Source organism: Salarias fasciatus, chromosome 15 (genome assembly GCF_902148845.1).
Source record: "Salarias fasciatus chromosome 15, fSalaFa1.1, whole genome shotgun sequence".
In the NCBI taxonomy this organism is placed as follows: domain Eukaryota; kingdom Metazoa; phylum Chordata; class Actinopteri; order Blenniiformes; family Blenniidae; genus Salarias; species Salarias fasciatus.
Window position 1 is genome coordinate 27,702,522 of NC_043759.1, and position 21,594 is coordinate 27,724,115.

The 21,594-nt window shown below is 52.3% G+C and overlaps 1 protein-coding gene across 2 annotated transcripts; it reads right to left on the reverse strand.

Annotated features, from left to right (window-relative positions):
* Positions 1-228: 228 nt before the first annotated feature.
* Positions 229-13,362, reverse strand: LOC115401659 (uncharacterized). Of its 2 annotated transcripts, XM_030109938.1 has the most exons (24): positions 13,262-13,362; positions 11,410-11,656; positions 11,130-11,216; positions 10,684-10,807; positions 10,507-10,609; positions 9,801-9,914; positions 9,605-9,721; positions 8,477-8,637; positions 8,050-8,196; positions 7,809-7,911; positions 7,614-7,742; positions 7,355-7,537; positions 5,636-5,889; positions 4,700-5,551; positions 4,350-4,446; positions 4,176-4,283; positions 2,849-4,099; positions 2,584-2,706; positions 2,349-2,477; positions 2,062-2,254; positions 1,866-1,990; positions 1,608-1,798; positions 1,377-1,510; positions 229-1,288 (listed from the first exon to the last, which is right to left on the reverse strand). In XM_030109938.1, exons 2-24 carry the CDS (start codon positions 11,426-11,428, stop codon positions 1,056-1,058), a joined length of 4,977 nt encoding a protein of 1,658 aa, XP_029965798.1. In that variant the 5' UTR covers positions 11,429-11,656; positions 13,262-13,362; the 3' UTR covers positions 229-1,055. The 2 variants fall into 2 exon arrangements, with proteins under 2 accessions (XP_029965798.1, XP_029965799.1); XM_030109939.1 differs by lacking the exons at positions 11,130-11,216; positions 11,410-11,656 and having other exon boundaries at positions 10,684-10,748; positions 13,262-13,266.
* Positions 13,363-21,594: the final 8,232 nt, after the last annotated feature.

A 21,594-nucleotide genomic window follows, 5' to 3' on the forward strand; every position in this document is an offset into this window, starting at 1 on the left:
TTAATCTAGTTGGGACCTGGCTCGCTTGACAGCAGCTTCACACTGGCCCATTATTCAGAATTCACCACTCTTTCGATTGAATTATCTGATATTTCTATAAACGCTGAATGTGATTTTAGCAGGAGAAACAGGATTTTGGAGGACAGTGTCCAAACTGTTTAGTGAGGGAGGTAAAGACAAGGAAGTCTCCAAAACAAATCAAAACACAAAAACCCTGGTTAAAATATTTATTTAAAAAAAAAAGAAAGGACGACATGAATACAGTGAGATCAGTGGGACACTGAGGAGGAGCATCCAGAGAGCGACACACACGCATACACACACACTTTCCACTTTGATTTCCACTTCAGAGTGAACTCATGATAACCAGAGAATCCAGACAGGAAGAGGACCAGAAACGTGCAAAAACAGCATTTAAATCAGCAGAGTCTGCAGACAGGAACCAAGACGCTGATGAGCCGGGATGGACTCCACCGTCCAGGTCAGCGTGTTGAATCCACAAACACACACACAAAACACACCGAACACAAAAAAATTAGAAAAACACTTCAAACTATAGAGGGGATAACACAGTACCTGAAGCAGGAGCCTCAAACACCAACTCACCATCACTGCACTGCTGCAGCACCAAGCCCACACACACACACACACACGCTGCTCTGGTTCACTCTGGCTCACACACACACACTGCTCTGGTTCACTCTGGCTCACACACACATCCTCTCACGTTCACCACTTCCCAGCAGCCGTGGTCCGACCGACTGGGGAAAAGGTTGCAGGAGTTCATAGAAAAGAGAATTCTCTTTTTTCCTTCATCGTCATAATAAATTCATTTAGAGTCGCCGTACGAACAACATAGAAAATAATCTGGATTAGAAAAATTCATGAGCAGAGCAGAACTCCATATTACGATTATTTACATTTCAAAAACAGACGTGGAATTAAAGCCCAGCTCCAACTCCAGTCAGTCCAGGGACGGCCGCCGTCTTCTTCACGTCCCTGAAAAGCGGCAGCTCCAGGCCCGAGGCCGGAGGACCGGCAGGGGGTCCCCGGACCTAGAGGCACTTCCTGAAGACCACCTGGGGGCCGCACTCCTCGTACTCCTGCTGGCTGATCCAGGCGGAGCTGAAGCTGGGCAGGCCGGCCAGCACGGCGCCGCCGCTCCACACCGAGAAGTCCCTGTCCGAGGGGCTGCTGACCCGGACCGCCTCCCTCAGGTCTGCCGGGACCAGGGCCGCCACCTCGGCCCGCAGCCGGCCCGGCAGGCCCGGCAGCAGAGTGTTCCCTCCTGCAGCGGCACAGGGCAGAGCCGTCAGGATGGGGGGATTCGAACCCTCGCCCACTGCTCAGGGTGTGAGGAGGTGAGGGTGGGTTACCTGACAGCACGATGTTTCCCAGGAAGCTGCGCCGCAGGTCGATGTCGGAGGACAGGATGGACTTGAGGACGCTCTCGTGAATCCCGTAAAGATCCCGTCCAATCAGCTCGGGCTTGAACAGGATCTCCGGCGCTCTGCGAGAAACGAGACCAACCAGGGACTCTGTCAGCTCCTGTGACCCCCCCCCCTCCCCCGGCGGATCGGGTTCCTGCAGCGGCGGCAGCCCGTCACCTGAACCTCTCCGTGCCGAGCGTGACCACCTGGCCGTCCGGCATGGTGTAGCAGGCCTTGCCGCCGGGCGCCACCCCCCGCCGCAGCTCCGCCTCGTAGTCGGCGGCCACGTAGCAGCACTTCTCCTTCATCTCCCGGACGATCTCCTCCTCCGCCGTGGTGCGCATGGACACGCCCTGCTCCTGCAGGAGCTGCCGGGACACGGGGGTCAGGGTCGCAGTGAGCCGGCGCCGAGGCGTCGGGACGGGGATCACGCACCTTTCTGAGGTGGGCGGTGACGTCGGCGCCGGCCAGGGGGAAGCGCTGCACGGCGTGAGGCAGACCGTAGCCGTCGAACACCGGCACGCTGTGGCTCACGCCGTCTCCGGAGTCCAGCACCACGCCTGCAGGGGACAGAGAGACGTCAGAGGCGCGTCCGGCAGCGGCGCAGCGGCGGGGGGGGGAGGGGCGGTACCGGTGGTCCTGCCGTCGGCGTACAGAGCCAGCACCGCCTGCATGGCCACGTAGCTGAAGGGCACGCAGAAGCGCTCGAACATCAGCTCCACCATGCGCTGCCGGTTCTCCCGCGGGTTCATGGCGGCCTCGGTCAGCAGCACCGGGTGGTCCTCCGGGTCCACGCTCAGCTGCTGGAAGGTGTGGTGCCAGATCTGGAAAGACAGGAGCCGGCGGTCAGCGGAGGAGGAACCGCCGGAACAGATCCATCAAAACGGCGACTTGCTGAGTCGTCTCCGCCACACACACCTTCTCCATGTCGTCCCAGCTGCGGACGATCCCGTTCTGGATGGGGTGTCTCAGAGCCAGGACGCCTCTCATGTGCTGAGCCTCGTGGCCGATGTAGGTCTCTCTTTCCAGGCGGCCGCTCATGATTTCCTGCAGACACACACACACACACACACACTTCAGAGTCCGGCACGGAAGACATCCTGGATTTACCTGGAAACCTTCCTGCAGTCCATGTGAGTCAGACCGGCCTCACCTCGTACTTTGGCGTTCCGATTATTGTTGGGAAGACGACGTGTGGGAGGTCCTGGTTTGCGAACCCGGCCTTCATCAGGCCGGACCCGGTGTCCAGCACTATGGGGGTCTGGTAATCCGTCATCTGCAAACCGGGACAGAAAGAAATCCACTTCAGTCCCCTCTGTATTTCTACTGTCCTCGCCCTGAGAAGGCAGCGTCGCCGTCTTCAGGGAAACAGAAAGTCAACAGAATGGTTCTATCTGGCGCCATCAGGACCATCCTACCTCTCTCCCAGAGCTGCCGGGTTGGTTCAGAACTCCTGCAGATCCTGAGATCCTCGCAGACTCCGAGCTGTGGATCCCATGGAGCCAGTCCTGGACCGGCTCGGGCCGTCCGTCAGGAGGCAGCCTGGGGGCGGACGGTTGTTCTGGACTGTCCCTCACAGGGGTCTGGATGTCCTGCAGACCGGAGGGTTCTGTGGACGCAGCTCCTCCGTCTGCAGCGACGAGTCCAGACGCCTGCCGGTTGTTGTTGTTGTTGCTTTGTTCATTCAGGGTTGGGTGAAGAACCGAGCCGGGACCGTCTCCTGCAGCCACGGTCTCCGGTGGTTCATCCATCTCTTCAGCTTGTGGGTCGGGTTTGGAGAAACCGAGACCTCCACCCAGATCCGGACCCTCTGTGGACTCCAGCTGCTCATTTCCAGGAAGCAGAACCGTTCTGGGCTTTGGCAGCGGAGGAAGGAGTGCTTGGACACCTGGGTCAGAGGTCGCTTCATCTGGTTCAACTTCAGGGGTTAAAGGAGGTTCTGGATCCAGCTCGTCTCCAGAGACACAACACAGCTGAGGAGGGACGGATTCCAGTCCACGTGCTTTAGAGCCACGAGGATCCTGAGCAGAGGAGGGTTGATCCAACGCCGACGCCGATCCCGATCCCAGAGGTTCAGTCTCACCTGAGGTCTGAGACCCGTCCAGGACGCGGTCTTCAGAGTGTCCCTCCATGAACGAGGACATTCTGGTGCCGACAGGCGAGTCCACGTCAGACTCGCTCATCTGATCTACTACTGGAGGCTCTGGTTCTTCAGGTTTCTGACCATCCTGAAGAACCAGAGTGGAACGTCTGTCCTCTGACCTGCTGCAGCTCTCAGCGCCAGGGTAATGTCCTCCTCCTCGTTTGTCTGTTTCCAGACACCTAACCTCCTCTGGGACTCTGTCCCCCAGCTCTTTGTCCAGCCTCTCCACCTCCCTCTTCTCCTCCTCCAGCCGCTCGCGGAGAGCCTCCCTGTCTGCGCCCACGCTGCGGCCGCTGCCTTCTGGGAGTTCATCGCCCAGGGCCAGGTCGCTGCAGCGCAGCTGCTGGATCTTCAGGTTCTCCTCCTGGATCAGCCGGTCCAGCAGATGGACCTCCTGCAGCTCCCTCAGCAGGTCTGGCTGAGGATCGGACAAACCCGGAACTCCACCGAGACCATCGGACCCTGCGGGGTCGAAGGAGTCCTCCAGTCCGACCACTCCGGCTTCAGCCAGATCCCAGGAGGACATCTTCAAGAGAAGCAGAGACACTGAGCAGCGGCAGGACCACCGGCCCGACCCCCCTCTGGACGGACGCCTCACTCACCGGAGCGCCGGCCTCGTCCCCGCTCCACTCGGACCCCGCGTCGCTCCTGCTCTCCGACCGGACCAGAGCGTCCAGCACGGCCTCCTGAGCCGCCACGCTCTCCTCCTCCTGCACAGACAGCAGGTCGTCTCGGTCCCAGACCGGAGTCAAACCTTCGCACGCCGCCGCCCTTACCTCCAGAATCCGGTCGGCCCGGCCCAGCATCTGCTCCACCCGCCGCAGACCCTCCTGCTCCGTCAGCTCCCAGTCGCTCAGGGGCAGATCCGCCACGCTGCAAGAGAAAGACTTTCAGGACACGATTCCGGTCCGGCTCTGCTCTCCGGCTGCAGGGTTTCCCTTTAACCAACAGGTACGGGACTCAGCCGATGTGCCTTTGAGCACTGCGTACTAATCACTGCTGCTTCATTCAAACAGCCATCCTGTCACTCTTCAATACCGAAGGTAGTCTACCTGGGACCAGGATGGTTTTCCAGACCCTTCTCTCGCAGTTTCGGTCGATGTGGATCGTAAAGTGAAGGCTTTACCCGTCGGCAGCGTCGAGGTTCTGGTCGTGCAGATCGTAGGAGTCCCAGAGCAGAGTCGGCAGTCCCTCCGTGGTGCAGACGGTGGCCTCCGGTCCTTCGGCGACAGTGCTGGAGAGAACGTCGTCCATGGAGCCCAGCTCCGGGTCGTCCAGGTCGCCGTGGGACTGCAGGATCCAGTCCCTGGTCTGCAAGCCTTTCTCCATGCGGGTGGGCAGACCCTGGGAGCTGCAGGACCCCCCGCTGAAGCCGCGCTCGGCCTTCTGCGGCGTGGCTCTGGGCGTGATGGTGACGGTGTAGGAGTTCTCCAGGTCGTCGACCGGCAGGCTGAGCCAGGGATTGCTGGGCAGGGCGGCGGCGCGCTTGACTTTGATCTCGAAGCTGAGCGAGTCGGCCGAGCTCTGGGGGATGACCTGGAGGCTGGCCCTGGAGGAGCTCCCCACAGACCCCAGGTCCACCTCCGCCCCGGGACCCTCGCCGTCCGGAGCGCCGGACGGCTTCTCCTGGACGGAGGCGGGCTGGACCCAGTCTGTGGAGTCCGCCGCTCCCCGTCTCCCTCCCCCCGCCTCCACCCGGCCGCTGGCAGCTCCGTCAAACCCCGAGTCCAAGGAGCTGGGGGAGGCGGGTTTTCCCTCGGGAACAGCCAGAGAAGCTCCGGGAGGAAGAGCCACTTCCTGTCTGCTCTGGGCGGCCGGCGGGCCGGACTCCGGGGAGCTGGCTCTGTGCACGGCGCCGCCGGCTGGAGGCTGGTGATGCTCACTGCACAGCAGGTGGTACTGCCACTGCAGCGCCTTCTGCAGGCTGCCGACACACACCGGCCCAGAGGAGATGAGGAGCTTCCTCAGGGTCAGGCATCTGCACCGCCACACAGGAAAGAAGAGCTTTCAGCACTGGGATCAGTTTCACCCGACGTGACTCGCCCTGTGGCGCTCGGCCGACCTGTGAGCCATCTCCCGCCCCGCCTGCTGGATCTCCTCGTCCGGGATGGCGTTGGACAGGTGAGCCAGGTGGAGCAGCTCCTCCATGTCCGGAGAAGGGTTCTTCTTGAGGAACGCAGAGAGCTTCCGTCTCCACGCCGGGATGGTGCCCCAGCTCCTCCTCTGCCTCTGAGCCGAGCCGTCGTCTCCACGGACCCCCGACAGCAGCTCCTGCAGGAAGTCCTGGTGGAGGACCGAGCTGTACCACTGGTTGGCCTGAAGGGGGGGCAACAGGCTTCAGCGTGGTACAGAAGATAAGCAAAGAGCCTAGATATCCAAACATCTGTGCTGTGCTACAAAAAGCACAAATTTTAACAAGAAAACCAAAACAGCGTTACACTGCAATACCACTTTGTACCACATGGTGGTGTGATGAGTCCATCACACGCTTAAAGCGATACTTCAACATTTTGGCAAATTGGCCCATTTAGCGCAATTCATTAGTCATTTCGAACAGTATACTTACTTTTTTTTGTGAGGGCGAGCTGTTGTTTATTCAGAGGTGAGTCGGGGAAGGTTTTCGGGACGGACACAATGGAAGTGGACGGTATTTTGGTTCCCCCTCGTCAAACTCATCAAATACACAATCCAACAACCCCAAAACACTTTGGTGGACACGTTATAATCCACACATTCACTACGCTGTGGAACACCTACAAATAATATTGTAGCGTTACGACACTGAAGCAAATACTGGGAACTACTTTTTCTTTTGAAATCACTACGCCCAGACAAGTAGTTCCGTCTTAGAAATCTTCGCATAAACAACTCAATGTGGTAATTTTGCATTAATATTTCACAGCGTAGTGAATGTGCGGATTATAATTTGCCCACCAATGTGTTTTGGGGTTGTTGGATTGTGTATTTGATGAGTTTGACGAGGGGGAACCAAAATACCGTCCACTTCCATTGTGTCCGTCCCGAAAACCTTCCCCGACTCACCTCTGAATAAACAACAGCTCGCCCTCACAAAAAAAAGTAAGTATACTGTTCGAAATGACTAATGAATTGCGCTAAATGGGCCAATTTGCCAAAATGTTGAAGTATCGCTTTAATGCAGACTGAACAACATGAGCCGTTTGTTTCTACAGTAAATGAATGAATATTGAGCTGGATGGAAATGCTAACGCAGCTCAAAAAGCACCTTTCTGCACAACAAACGCTGCTTCGCGCCCGAACGGTCAGTTTGACCCGAGGTTTAAGTTATCTACTGCAGCTGGATGGTTTCCTGTCGAGGCTGGAACACATTCCAAGTTCTACAGATGGTTTCAAACCAGCGACAATAACGTCAGCTTGAACGTCCAACAGCCAGAGCTAGCCAGAACTTAGACGAAAGCCAGGTCATGAACATGTTGAAAATGAGGATGTATACTACTTTAGCTCCCAAATGTTACACTGATGTTGGGTTCGATTTTCTGGGATTAATAAAGTATTTCTATCCTATTCCAACTGTAAAGCCTTAAACTGAGCATGAAGGGCAGATGGATGGATGAAGACCGAAGACAACAGATCTGGTTTCAACTGCTGTCAGAGACAAAAACTCTGTTAAAGTTGCTAAATGAGGATATATTTCACGTTTTTAGTTTCCACTTCTTCACAGACAACACACCACTGAGCTTCCCGCCTGCCGGTATGAAAAACCATCTGAGCATGGAGACAAGGAAGCGAGCAGTGGACTGGCCTTGTCGTAGTAGTGATGGTGGGTGGAGACGGCCCGGAGCGTCTGCAGGATGTACTGCACGGCGGACTGCAGTTTGTCCTTCAGCCTCTCCAGATCCAGAGCCCAGCTCTCCTGGCCGGGGCCGTCCGGCGGCAGGACTTCGGCCGCGGAGCGGATCACGTCCTCGGCGCGCCGCACCAGCGCCTGGACGAGACGGGACGGTTTCATGACACTGGGATTGGACCGGGGGACGAGCGCTTCAGGAGGGCTGCGGCTCTACCATGGCGGGAGCGTGGACGGAGGCCTGGAACTCCGACGCCAGCAGGGCGGCCTCCGCCGTGTCCTTGGAGATGTGGATCTTGTGCGGCTGCAGCTTCTGCTGGAGAAGCGCTTCGATCTCCTCCGTGGTCTGCAGAGGCAGAGGGTCAGTCGGCCGGGTCGGACCGGGGGCGGCGGGGTCGGGCGGCGGTCCTACCTGCAGGGCGTCGTCCCGCAGGCGGAAGAGCTGCAGCTGCAGACGGGCTCTGGAGAAGGCCTGCTGCCACAGCAGGTCCACCTTCTCCACCGCCGCCGTGATCCTGGAGACAGGTCAACGGATTAATGGAGGCAGCGAGTGCCTGGTACGCTCCTGTACATTAACGCCGGCATTCTCCAGCTCCGGAAATCTGCGGCTTGTGAAATGAGGACGGCGCGTGTGAGGCGGAGGATTAACGGACCTGCTGTGGTTGTGCAGCATGTCGAAGGCGGTGTGGGTGAAGAGGGCGGTGCCGGCCATGTCCTGGTAGCAGGCGTCGCTCTCGGGGTAGCGCAGCTTCTCCACCACGCTCTCGCAGTGTCTGAGCAGGTCGTCCAGACCCAGCTCTCTGCATGGCGCACACACACACACACACACACACACAACACACACCATCAACAGCTTATTCCCCGCAGCATTCAGAGGTTAAACCCAGCAGAGGAGCGTTGGAACATGTGTGCCAGCTGATCACAGTTCTAATCCCTGGAGTTTGGACGGAGCCAGACTGCAGAAACAGAACAAAGTTTACAAACGCCTCCTGTCGGCTGTGAAGGCTTTCCTCTACAACCACGGGGTTTAAACCGGTCTGGGACTGTGGCCGGACCAGAGGACGGTCCTGGGAGCCTGACCTGCGCAGCTGCCTGAACTTGGCCTCGTTGGTGGAGCAGAAGTGCTGCAGCTGGCCGCGGGCGGAGGGCAGCGGCAGCCTGGACAGCGCCTGCAGCGTGGAGATGCAGGACGGCAGCCGCTGCACCACGGACAGGAACTCCTGGACGAAGGCGTCGACGTCCTGCGGGACGCCACACAAACATTCAAGCTGGAATGGAAGGATGAAACTGCTCACAGGACAAAGACAGCTGAAAATATCCTGAAACGTTCATTCTAAACTGGAATTGGTTAAAAATTCAGAAACGCAACACGAGACTGTTTCTGTACGCCTTTCAAAACTACTGTCTGCAGAAAGTGTTCATCTCATTTTAAAGGTTAATGTGTTTCCTGGTTCCAGGTAAAGTTGATTTGGTGGAAAACCAGAAAGTCTCTTTCGGTCTTTTTATTCCCATCATGAGCTAAAGCGATGGGGAGCTTGTCATCTGAACGGTTCTCCGGGCCGCCGGCTCCGTCCTGACAGCTGCTGTCACTTCAACATGTATAATCCAGAGCAGAGAGGCTCCTTTCACTTGCTAATCAGGTCAGCTGGTGACGCCACGGGCGTCACCACGGCAACCCACAATGGAGGCGGGCCGCTTGGACGGAGCTCCTGAATGGACTAACAGACGACGGCACATCCTGACTGGGTGAACGCCGCCTGTCCTCACAGCAGGACGGAGCAGAGAGGCAGAACGCCGCCGCGCTCACGTGGCGCAGTCTCCTGGAATAATTTTGCCAGAATATAAACTACTTTAAAAAACTGCACAGTATTCGTACTCCACGAGGGTGTGTGTGGTGTGCATACACACACACGGAGAGAACAATGTGACGTTGTGTGAAACCCTCTGACTGATCATAAGACGCTTCATGAGCTCCACAACCTGAACTGATAAGAGTTTGTCCACAAACACACTGATCAGAACAGCTGGCGAATGCTTGGACGCTCCTCAGAGCAGATTAAACCGGTTCTCCTCCAAAAATAGTCTAAATGTGTGTGTTTATTTGAAAAACAAGTTGTGTGATGAATCCACACTGAGAACCAGCGGGACGAGAGAGAGCAGAACCGTGAGGCGTGTCGTGGTTCTCAGACGTGACGGACAGGAAGTGACCTTGATGAAGGCGACCCAGCTCTGGTGGCGGTACATCAGGTATCCGCCCAGCGAGGCCGGCAGCTGGCTCCGGTCGATGTGATTCGACAGCTCCGGGATCTCTTTGAGAAGAACCCTCTGTGGAGAGAGAGAGAGACGTCAGCTCGGCGTCTTCGCTGAAGACGTCACATCCAGTGGACACAGCGGAGCGTCCCACCTTGAAGGAGGTGGAGTAGGACTTGGACGGAGACAGCAGTTTGAGCAGCAGCTTGTTGACGTCCTTCTTCAGGGGCTGGACGATGTAGACGCTGTGGACCGTCTGCTGGTGCAGCTGGAAAACCAGAGACGAGTCGAAATACAGAACCTGCAGAGCTGAATTTCCCAGAAGTTCTGATCCAACACCCGCAGACAGCTTTCCTCTGGGTCTGTCTTCCTCCGACTCCTCAGACTTGATCACAGCCTCGCAGCTCATTCCACTTCTAATGGATTTCTAAGACAGTCTGATTTATTCAAAGAAATCCCCTCAAGCTCAGACAAACAGCAGTTTTGAGAGCCGTTTTTCTTTTTTTATATCCAGTTTCAATAAAAAGCAGCTTGTAACGACGAAGACAAACATGAGTACGCAGGCCGGCGCTCAGGAATCCGTTTCCCCGCTGGATCCAGATGGAGACGGGAGACTTAAAGTCACTTCTCTGAGGCTTCTCTGTTAAATAACCGAACATGTGACCCATCACGCATGTGACCCCTCCACACACACTCTCACACACTCCGGCAGGCGTGACGCACTCGGTGTGGACGGCAGTTCCCCGGAGCAAACCTCTGATAACTCTCCAGACCATCACAAGCCGAGGACGAGCGGAGGAGAGACCGACGAGGCCTGTGAAGCCTCCTGGTCCCTCCAGGTCCACAGCCTGGAGCAGTACCTGCAGCAGGACCAGCGTCTCGGCGATGAACCGGGCTGCGGGGAGCGAGGCGTGCCTCAGGTCGGCCACCACCGACACCAGACTCTGCTTCTCCTGCTTCCTGCTGCGGGGTCACAACAAGTCAGAGCGTCAGGACACCTCAGCGCTTGGCATGCTGGTCCGGGTCGGGCCACGCACCTCTGGAGGGCCTGGAAGTACCGGATGAAGTCCACCACTTCTGCCTTGCTGAGCTCCGACGAGAGCTTGGCTTGGCCGTCCGCTGGGAACACGATCAGAGGGCAGCCGTGTCGATCGAAAGCACCTGTGAATGGAAAACAAAGCAGATGTCAAACACACACTCACACACACTCAGACCAGGTCTGAACCTCACCACAGCAGTCAAATGTGTTCACTTGAGGTTTTATCTTTTGGTTAAAGTGCTCAATTTGCCTGGAAACATGCACAAAAGAATCATATTAAATAAATCCAGCATCCAGCTCAGCTTCAAGTCACAGAAACACCCCGAGACCCGATGGCCGCGTTAAAAGCCATCTGAACCCTGTGTGTGTGTGTGTGTGTGTGTGTGTGTGTGTGTGTGTGTGTGTGTGTGTGTGTGTTTCTGAGTTCAGGACTTCAATACGGACCCGGGAACAAGACGGAACCCGAGTTGAGCACATGGTCCGCGGGCAGGGGCCGGGGGGAAACCGGGTCCTGGACCGGGTCCTGGAAGTCTGAAAGGTTTGGAGAGGAACCATGACTTTAAAACAGAGCCGACAGGAGCAGTCTGCTGTAGAAACACCGCAGGACGAGGACAGGAGGAGAGCAGAGCAGGAGGACCGGGAGCCGGACCGGGCCGCTCCGCCGTGGCGGCCCCGCCTCGCGGAGCTCCCAGCCCGCCTGCTCGGCTGCACTTGTCGCTCTTACCTGTTGCGTGTCGGTTCATCCCGGGTCCTCCTCAGTACTTCAAGCTCTTTCCCACAAGTGTTTCCTGGAAGTCAAACTAATTCCTCCTCTTTTCCTCGGAGCGGAGCGGAGCTACTCTGCCGGGCCGGACCGGGAACACCGCGGCTGCTCGCCGCCTCTCTCCGCCATGATGGTCCTGCTTCCAGCCGAACTGAGCCCGCGGAGGGCCGGCTGCAGGGTCCTTTATAAACCATGGAGGGGGCGGGGCCTGTGGGAGGGGCGGGGCGAGGGAGGAAGCACACAACAGCGTTTATTTTCCTTTAGAAGCACGATATCAATTGGTATAATAATAATAATAATAATCATAATCATAATCATAATCATAATCATAATAATAATAATAACAATCCTCTGGTTTAATGGAAGAATATTTTTCCACTGTTGCAATTTCTTAAAGGGGCTGTATCATGCAAAATTCACTTTTTGTATGTTTTAACCTTGTTATATAGTTATGTACTCACCGAAAACACCCCCAAAGCATTTTTTTCCTTTGTGCCCGCGTGTTTAAGCTTTCCTCGTGTTTGTGCTGCTCAGAGAGGCAGCCCCTCCCGCACCCGTGAAAACGCTCTGTTTTCCCACGTTCACGTCACACGGTGAAGATGCTCCCCTGAGCCCCCCCCCCCCTCCCGCAGGCCCTCGGCAATCAGCGTTGCTGCTTTTTGTAACTCCGATTTCGAGGATAAACTTTGACCATCGTCTGAAAGCAACAGTCAAGCAAGAGCAAGAGTCTGAAGGGTCTGGAGGGTCTGAAGGGTCTGAAGGGTCTGGAGGGTCTGGAGGGTCTGCGCTTGGTGAGTTTCTCACAGGAAAAGACGTTTTTGCGTGTGGAGAAGCTAGAGCTAAAGAGCTAAAGCTAGCTTGTATTTGTTTTGAAGCGCTGATTGGTTGAAGTAGCTGTCAGTCAAAGTCCACAGGGGGAGAGGCGGGATTTCAGTGAACCAGAGCGTTTTCTCTTCCGGGTTTCAGAATTAGCCCCAGAAAATCTTTTATTTCACACAAATGACTTTTCCTTAGCGCCAAAAATAAACTATTACCATGTTAATGCCATTTCTAGGGTTTGGACGAGCTAAAAAAGCAGGATACAGCCCCTTTAAATTGAAAACTAGCATTATCATCAGTAATATCTGAGAAAGGCTTAGGTTTTAGAATTAAAAAAATCAAACTACTAAAGAAGAACAATTAAATGTCAGGTTTTTAACAAGTTGCCCGCATAGAACTCACTACTGTCACACATATTAAACATTTTTACAGAAGTCAGAAATACTGAGAGCAAAAAGCTGAAACATAAATGAATTCTGTGCAACTAAAACATACATTTCTTCTCAGTATTTTATTTTATGAACTCTTCTGCCCAGTCTTCAGCTGTCTCAGTGATAAACAGCATCATGCGTCACATGTTTACTGGTTGTTAGTTTGGATGAAGAAGCTGAGAAATAACTCTCCAAACATGATCATCTGCACCATGAAGAGTTATAAAGACAACAGTTCCAACTGTTCATCGGGACTTCTGTTACTGAAGTTGGCAGCTTTGCCAGATTAACTGATTATTTCTGACTTGTCTGTTTAAAAGGAAGAATATGATGAAGGAAACGTCTGATCTGATAACAGAGGACAAATGAAAGTGTAGAGTAAAGTATAGTAAAGTATAGCATAGAAAAACAGACTTGGAACAAAAAAGTCAAACTTGTTTCCACTTGGAAATGGTAAAGATGGTTTCTGAGTTGAGATCACCTTCACTCTTTGGCCATATGCTGGTGTCTAAAGTGAGTGTGAGCTCTGAGTGCTGTGAACAGGTGAGTTTCAGGTGACTCACATCTGAAGAGCTTGAATCCGCCGGTCTGGTCCGACCGCATACCGGAACAAGATGTCAGCCTTTAACCTCATCAATCACTCCAAGCTGCTGGAAGCGCTGCTGATGAATGTTGTTGTTCAGTCGTTCCTCTTTAAATGTCTCAATGAGAGGTCAGCAATGAGCCAGCATTTCCCTTCACAAAGGAATGATGAGGTTTCAATGTATCAGTGCAGAAGCCTGGAATCAGAGCGAACAAGCACAACAGGACGACTTTTAAAATCACAGTCTCTCAGTATTCCAGCCGTTTTTTCTAATGTTTGTGTGAGCTGGACACTCAGCACTGACCTGGTGTTTTGCTCTCACAGGGGAATCTGTGCATGAGCAGCCGGTCCTTGGGTGTGTGCAGCCAGCTGATCAGGCCTGTCGAGTCAGCGAGCAGCTTCCTCTTCCTCCTGCCGGTGAATGACTGCTACATTCTTGGCAGACGACAGCCACAACAAACACTGAGTCCAGTTTCATCCGTGGCCTCATTCTTCTCGTTTGTTAACAGGGAGCAGAGGTTCACAGCCACTCCCAAACACGAGCAGCAGACGTATTTCCCTGCTTCTTCTCCAGCACTGCTGTACTGCAGGCGTCCTCAATGATCTGGAGGACCTGCTGCTTTATGTTGGCTCCTGGTTCAAGGGCAGCACTGATCTGAAGGGCTGCTTCACAGGCAACCCTCCATCTCTAATTATTATTTACAATACTGAAATATAAATAATATTCATATCTCAAATAATATTAATATTAATAATGATATTAATAATAATATTGATATTAAGAATAAACAATATTTAGATCTAGGCCCAGTGCTTTCCCTTCAGGATTGTTGTCAGAAGTCCCGTGGTGCTGTTCAGGGAATTTGGCACTTGGCTCTGGCTACAGGTGGAGGTGGCCCGGTAACCATGGGAACAGTGCAGCACTGCCTCCTGGGAGTAAAAGCAAACACTAACAACGAAAAAAAAAACAACAACAACAGAATGAGCAGCGAGTCAAAGTGAGAGAAGCTTCATATCTGCAGTGGCCTGATGTGGAAAAGAAGCAGCAGATCATCCAGTACATACCTGCTCCTGGAGGGGCGGGTCCTCCGGGACTGGGGGTGGGGGCTGGACTCCCGGCATGCCACACCTGTCCACCTGTCCAGGTGCAGGGACAGGGGAAGCAGGGGGCTGAGGGGCACGGGGTCGCCTCACAGGAGCCTTCTTGGCCCGTTTTGGTGGAGCAGGGGCCGGAGACCGGCTTTGGTGAGAGCGCCGTCTTTTGCCAGGCGGAGGGTCCAGGGCTTGGGGTCTGCCTGTGGAGCCTGAGAGCCCCGGTCTTGTGGGGGTCTCTTCAGGCAGCTGGTCCTGGTGGCAGCGGTCCACGTGGCACTGCAGTGCCGACCTCCGAGCTGTGGAGTGGCTGCAGTGCGGACACTGGTAGGAGGTGTCACCTGAAAATAACAAGTTCGAGGAGTATTTAGAACATGGAGCACACTTTGACAATACTTCTAGAATTAATGAAGGATCATTGAGTTTCTGGGTGTGAGGATGCTGCTTACTGGTGCTTCCACAGGATTCCTGCCGTGGAGACCTGCCCTGTGGCGCTGGCGTTACTGCCACAGCCTGTTGGTGACGCTGGTGCTTGGTCCCTCCAGATGGTTCCTCAGACCCACTCCGTCTGCTGGCTTTCAGGCGTTGTTTTTTGGCCTGCCTCGAAGGGACTGCTACCTTCCCCGTTGTAGCGAGCTGCCAGGCCTGGTAGCTGACGAAGGGGTCGAGGTGAGGAATCCACCTGGAGGATCTCACGGGCAGGTCTCCGTCAGGACCAGCGGGCTTCAGACCCAAGCCCTGGAGGGATGGCTGCTGGGACTCTGCAGCAGCACCCGGCCTCTGGTCGTCCAGGTCCACCTCATGGAGATGTGCTTGACTGTGGTGGACCAGGGTGTTGTGGTCGGGGAAGAAGAAACCACAAACCAAGCACTGCTCAAATGCGGTGGTCACGGGCTGAGGCGGATGCTCCTGGACGACACCGTTGATGGTAACGGGGGGCTCCGGGTCTTGCTGGGCCTCGCCCCGTCTCGGTGGCGCTACATGAGTCCACTTGTGCTTGTTCAGGGCCTGCGGCACCCTGTAGCGCCGCCCACACACCTCACAGCTCAAGGGGAAGAAGCCCTTGTGCTTCTTTAGGTGTGACTGCAGCTCCCGGGCATCTGGTGACGTTTTGCCACAGATTGAACCGGGATGAACCTCTTGAAGGCCGCTGGGTTCTGCACTGGGCGTCTGCCACGGAAAACGGAACTCTTCCTCAACTAGGAGAATGTTGGACTCCAGGACCGTGGTGGGATGTCCTGTTCAAAGGGGTGGGACAAGAAACGGTCACATAAGAATCGGGATTTTGGTTCAGCGATTTTAAAATACTTTTTTTTGTTCAGAAATAGATTTGTTTCTGGTGTTTTGCTGTTTTTTTTTTTTTTTTGCTTCTTTTATACACAGTCAAATCTTTTCAAAAGAAAGTACAAAGTTAAAAACAGATAGAATCAGATCTGAAGTGAATTTTTTGGTATAGCTCCTGATATACTCTGTAGACATCATTATTAAACTTTTTCACATGGTCTGGAGTTAAAGCAAACTAAAAAAAATTCAAAGGTCAGAATTGAAGAAGGCATTTTAAAGTGAAGCGGGACCAGAAAAAATCAAATCAGGAAAGAAGCATATGGTCTCAGCCCTACCTGTAATGATGTGACGGTCCAATTCATCCTGGTGAGGAAAAGTCCGGTGGCAGAACGCACAGGCACTTCCTCCTGGTGGTAGTGAGGGGTTCATTTTCCCCTGGTGATTGATGTTGCTCACACTGTCGGGGTTCAACAAGTACCTGGAACGAAAAAAGGAAAGTTATCTTCTTCAGTTTGTGTCCACTATTTAGACCACCAAACACACAGTTTCAACTCAGAGTTCAATTAAAACAATATATAATATATTATATTCCAAAGTGAATGTTTTCTAGAGGACATGGAAACCATTTCTGGACTATATTGATGTAAACATGTCAGCTATAATGACAAGAACACTTGTATAGAAAATAGTTGGCAGACGAGAAACCACAAATTCGACTCTGTATTTTATAGTTGTGTTGTTTTTGCTGTTTCTTTTACAACCCCTGAGATTTACCCCATACTCTGTAGCTTTAATTTAATGATTTGCTCCATCCTGTGCATGTGTATTGTGTGTTTTGTTTCATTGCTCTTAAAAAAATTACATCTGAAATGAAGAAAACCCTGAAGATAAGTTTCAAGCAAAACTCAATTCCAAACGTTTTTTAAGATGTCAATGTCATCAGCTTATTCCTCTTCAAAAAGGCAAAACATTTTGAACCATTTTTTTTTGGTTTGCAACAGGATTACTCAGTGTTAAGAGACTAATACTATATAATGTACTCGATTTGTATTTACAGAATTCCTGCTGTTATATTTGATGTGCAGTGCTATGTTTTCACCACAATGGGGCGCATGTGAGTTGTGCTGTGGTTGCCAGCAGTTGTGTTAAGAAGAAGAAGAAGAAGAATGTAAAGAGAAGGAGAAAATTTTTTCTGGAATAAATACGCGGTTCAGGCTGAAAGTTCATTTCACTGCCTCCGTCAAGTCTTCTTTTCCCTGTGTTCAACGCAGAAGATGCTGCAAACCTCAACACTCAGATTTTAGATTAGAAGGAATGAACTTGTAAACAACGCCAGCTGAGAGTTATGTTTTCATGATGGCCAGGTGCTGGAAGAGTCCATTGACTGTATATTTATGGGAGAGTCATGTCTTCATAATTTCTCCTGGAATATGAACTTTCACTAGTTTCCAGTGTTGCTGGTCTCGTTATTCTACTGTGTGTGTTGAAACGAACTGAAGGAAAACGCTGCTAAAGTCAGTAAATCAGTCAATCCTCCCCTTTTCTGCTCCCAGCAACTCACAGATGAACTGTCCTCTGTTTTGGTGTTCCCATGGCAACAGTGTTTATTTGATATGAGAGTTTAAGATGGGATAATTAGGATTTAAATGTAGTTTTTTTGGGTTTACTTCGATGTTTTTAGGTTTATATGTTAAATGGGAGTTATTGTGTTGTGTTTTTGTAGTTGTAGTAGCATTGAATCCATGCCACACAGGCCACTACATGGTTTCTATGATTGTGTTGTTTTTGCAACAGGTTATTCCCAAAAGTAAAGTTACCAGCAGTTGTTGTAGCTGAGTAGGTTTCTTTCACAGGGGTGAAAACTCTCTCTTCTCTGCTCGCTCTCAGTGAATAAACCAAAATCGCTTCCTGCTCGCTGTGACGCTCCTGCTCTCTCGAAACTCGGAGGGGTTGTGCGTCAGTCCAACGCATCGCCTCGGCGTCCGATGCGCCCGCATGACGTCATAGGAGCGAACTAACCACGGTCACCAGAAGGGGGCGGCCGAGAGCGGCTCACTTTTTAAAATTATTTTAACGCTTTTATTTTTAAAATTAGAATATTATGTCCGCATGATGGAGTGATAATACATTAATTATACAAGATTTATCGTTGTATATGTCGTGTTTTTAAAAGTAACACAGGAGGCAATAAATCAGCTGCACAAACGATGTCTTCTCTAACTCAGTTTTTCTCTTTATTTCTTCCGTTCTTGACTCTACAAAGCAGTTCCACAACACTCCCATGCCCACAGCGCCCCCACATGGTAACAACATAACTCAAGAACTCTCACAGCAATAAAGAATCAACATACCAGAATACCACATCTCCCCTTTCTAGAGAACAAAGGGTAGACTGCCTTTGTCTCATCAGACCTTAGAGGATTATTCTGCCTCTTTTGAAGAAAGGTCTGTTCCTATCCAAATCCTGAGCATAAGAAAACAGTAAACCAAACTCTTTAGCGATTTTCCAATCAAATGTAATCAAACAATTACTGTTTCTCAAATTTTCACGTTTTAAAATAAAAGTGTTTAAATTGCCCCTTATAGTAGTAACATAAAATGTCCATAACATAAAATAATATAGGGGCTTCTTTCATTTTCTTCTTAAGGCTCAGTACTGTCCATTATGAAGCATGTCAGTTTATAAGTTAAGCCTCTTGGGTTTAACGATGACTCTCCCAGACCTGGTTCTGGGAAGAGGATTCTCTGCAGGTGAAACTTGGGTTACCACGGCAGGTGACCAGGATGCCTGTGGTGGAGACCGTTCTGGCTCCTGCTGTGGCGGCAGTGAATCTCTGTTGTGAGCTGGTGGTTGTAGCGGTATTAGGTGCTGACGGTTTCGCCTCACCACACCCTGAGGTAAATCCACCAAGTATGACCTTGGAGTGGCGTGGTGCTGGAGTATAGTTCCAGATACTTTGGCGTTGGTTTCCCATATCCGCTGACCTGGTGGCAAGTCACTGAGAGCTTGTGCACGGTGGCGCCTGTTGTAGTTCCCAGTATTTTCCAACCTCCTCTCCTTTTCCTTACTGGTGAATGTGACACTGTCAGGCAGTGCAGGTTCCAGCTGAGAGGGAAGAGTCGGCACTGTAGTACGAAGACGTCGACCCATGAGGAGCTCAGCCGGACTGTATCCATTCTGAAGAGGTGTGGCTCTATATGAGAGAAGAGCCAGGTAGGGGTCAGCTGACTTTTTCAGGAGATTTTTCACAGTCTGGACCGCCCGTTCTGCTTCACCATTACTCTGCGGAAATCCTGGGCTGCTTGTGATGTGTCTGAACCCGTATGAAGCTGCAAAGGAAACAAAAGCTTGCCCAGAAAACTGTGGCCCATTATCCGACATCAGGATCTCTGGGATGCCATGGCGAGCGAAGATTGACTTCAGATGAGCAATGACGTCAGTGGACTTGGTGTGAGACAAGTGGGCAATCTCCACATACCTGGAGAAGTAATCGACGATGAGTAAGTATGTTTTACTCCCCAGGACAAACAGATCTGTTCCCACCTTTTGCCATGGTCTTTCGGGGCACTCTGATGGCATAAGTGGCTCTTTGGGATTGTGACGCTCCTGTATGCACGTCCTGCAGTTAAGCACCATGTCATTCACTTGCTGGCTGAGTCCCGGCCACCACACAGATTGACGTGCACGTGCTTTACACTTCACTACACCAAGATGTCCTTCATGTAGTTTCTCAAGAACATCATTCCGCATTGCAGAAGGTATTACAAGCCGTGTGTCTTTTAGCAGTAAGCCATCTTTCACTGTGAGTGTGGATCGCTCAGGCCAGTAGTTCTTCAGCACTGGTTCCTGTTTTGCATGTGCTGGCCATCCTTCTGTGCACAGTGTCATGATGCGTGAGCAGACGCTGTCGGCTTTCAGCTGCTCTTTCAGATTTTCTATGTATGGTGGGCTGACAGGTAGGCTTTGAATGACACAGTCCACATAAATGTTGGTGCTTTCCATCAACTCCTGCTCATCAGTGGACATGTGTGTTTTTACAGGTGAGCGTGAAAGTGTATCTGCTGTACACAGTGATTTTCCTGGTACATGCTCGATGGAGTATGAATAACGCATCAGTCTCATCCTGAAGCGCTGTATTCTCGGTGGCAAAAGATCCAATGCTTGAATTCCCAGCAGGCTGAGAAGGGGTTTGTGGTCGGTCTCCAAACAAAAATGTTTTCCTACGAGGAAATCACGGAACCGCTCGCAGGCCCATGTGAGGCCCAGTGCCTCCTTCTCAACTTGTGCATACCGTTGCTCAGTTGGTGTGAGTGACCGAGAAGCATAAGCCACAGGCTTCCATTCTTTCTCCCACCTCTGGAGAAGAACACCCCCTAAACCATAAGATGATGCATCAGCAGAAACTTTGGTGTCTCTGCCTGGGTCATACATGGCGAGCACAGGTGGAGAGGAGAGAGCTTTCTTTAAAGATGCAAATGCAGCTGCCTGGTCCACATCCCAGACCCAGCAGTTCTTCTTCGAGAGAAGGTCACGGAGCGGTTTGTCTTTTTCCGCTAGCTGAGGGATGAACTTTCCCAGCTGGTTGACCATGCCCAGAAAACTCCTCAACTCGCTCACATTTGTGGGTGCTGTCATGTCTGTGATGGCTTCTGTCTTTCTTGGGTCGGGACGGATGCCTGCAGTCGTGATGATATGACCCAGGAAGGCTATCTCGCTCTTGGAGAGTTCACATTTATCCACATTCAATGTGATGCCTGCTTTTTGCAGTCTTTGCAGCACAGCATGGAGTCGAGTGTCATGCTCTTCCTGGTCCCGCCCCCACACCAACAGATCATCAATGTGGCAGACCACACCTTCGAGCCCCTCTGTGACCTCTGCCATCCTGCACTGGAAATGTTCGGGCGCAGAGGCGATGCCGAATGGAAGACGGTTAAAGTGGAACCGGCCAAATGGTGTTATGAACGTAGTGTACTTGGCTGATTCTTGTGTCAGTGGAATTTGCCAGAACCCCATGTTGGCATCCAATTTGCTAAACACTTTTGCTCCTGTAAGCGTTCCCAGGCTCTGATCCACTGACGGCAGGATGAACTTTTCACGGCACACATACTTATTCAAACCCGTCAGATCCACACACAGCCGCACCTTTTTACTGTCCTTTTTAGGCACGACCACCATGCCGGCACACCAATCCGTCGGCTCTTCCACCCGACTGATTACGCCCAGAGCTTCCATGCGCTGGAGTTCCTTTTTAACTTCACCCACCAAAGGGAGAGGAATCCTCCTGGGGGTTTTCACTGAATGTGGCACAGCACCTGGTTTGAGCTTGATCGTGTAAGGCTGCTGTAGCATGCCTAGCCCACTGCACAGCTTAGGGTAGCTTGTCTTAAGGGTCTCCATGTCAATGCTGTCGACACGGATGAGCAAGCCAAGGGCTTTGATGGCTGGCAACCCAAGCAAAGGCGTGCTCAGGTTTTTGACCACATACACCTTCTCCATGGTCTGCTTGGAACCTTTCCTAAGCACCAAATCGGTGAACCCCGACACCTCCAGAGGAATCCGTCCTGGGCCAAACAAAGGTTTTTCAGGTCTTTTGAGAACCACCTGTTGTGTGTTGGAAAAGATGTTGTTAAACTCTGTCTGTGACACAGCGGTGACATCTGCTCCAGTGTCAAGTTTGAAGGTGATATTTTTGTCCATTATTTCTATGTCAGCAGTCCATGTATTAGCATCTGACGTCACAGAACCCAGAAAGAAGCTTTCCTCTTCTTCCTCTATACCATGCACGGCTTTTCCGGCACGGCACACACGCTGGTAGTGACCCTTTTTCCCACAGCAATGGCACTTGGCATCATTTGCAGGGCACTCATGTTTTGTATGAGGTGTGCCACCACATTTGTAGCATTGGGAGGCTTTCTGGTCTTTGCACTGACTGCTGC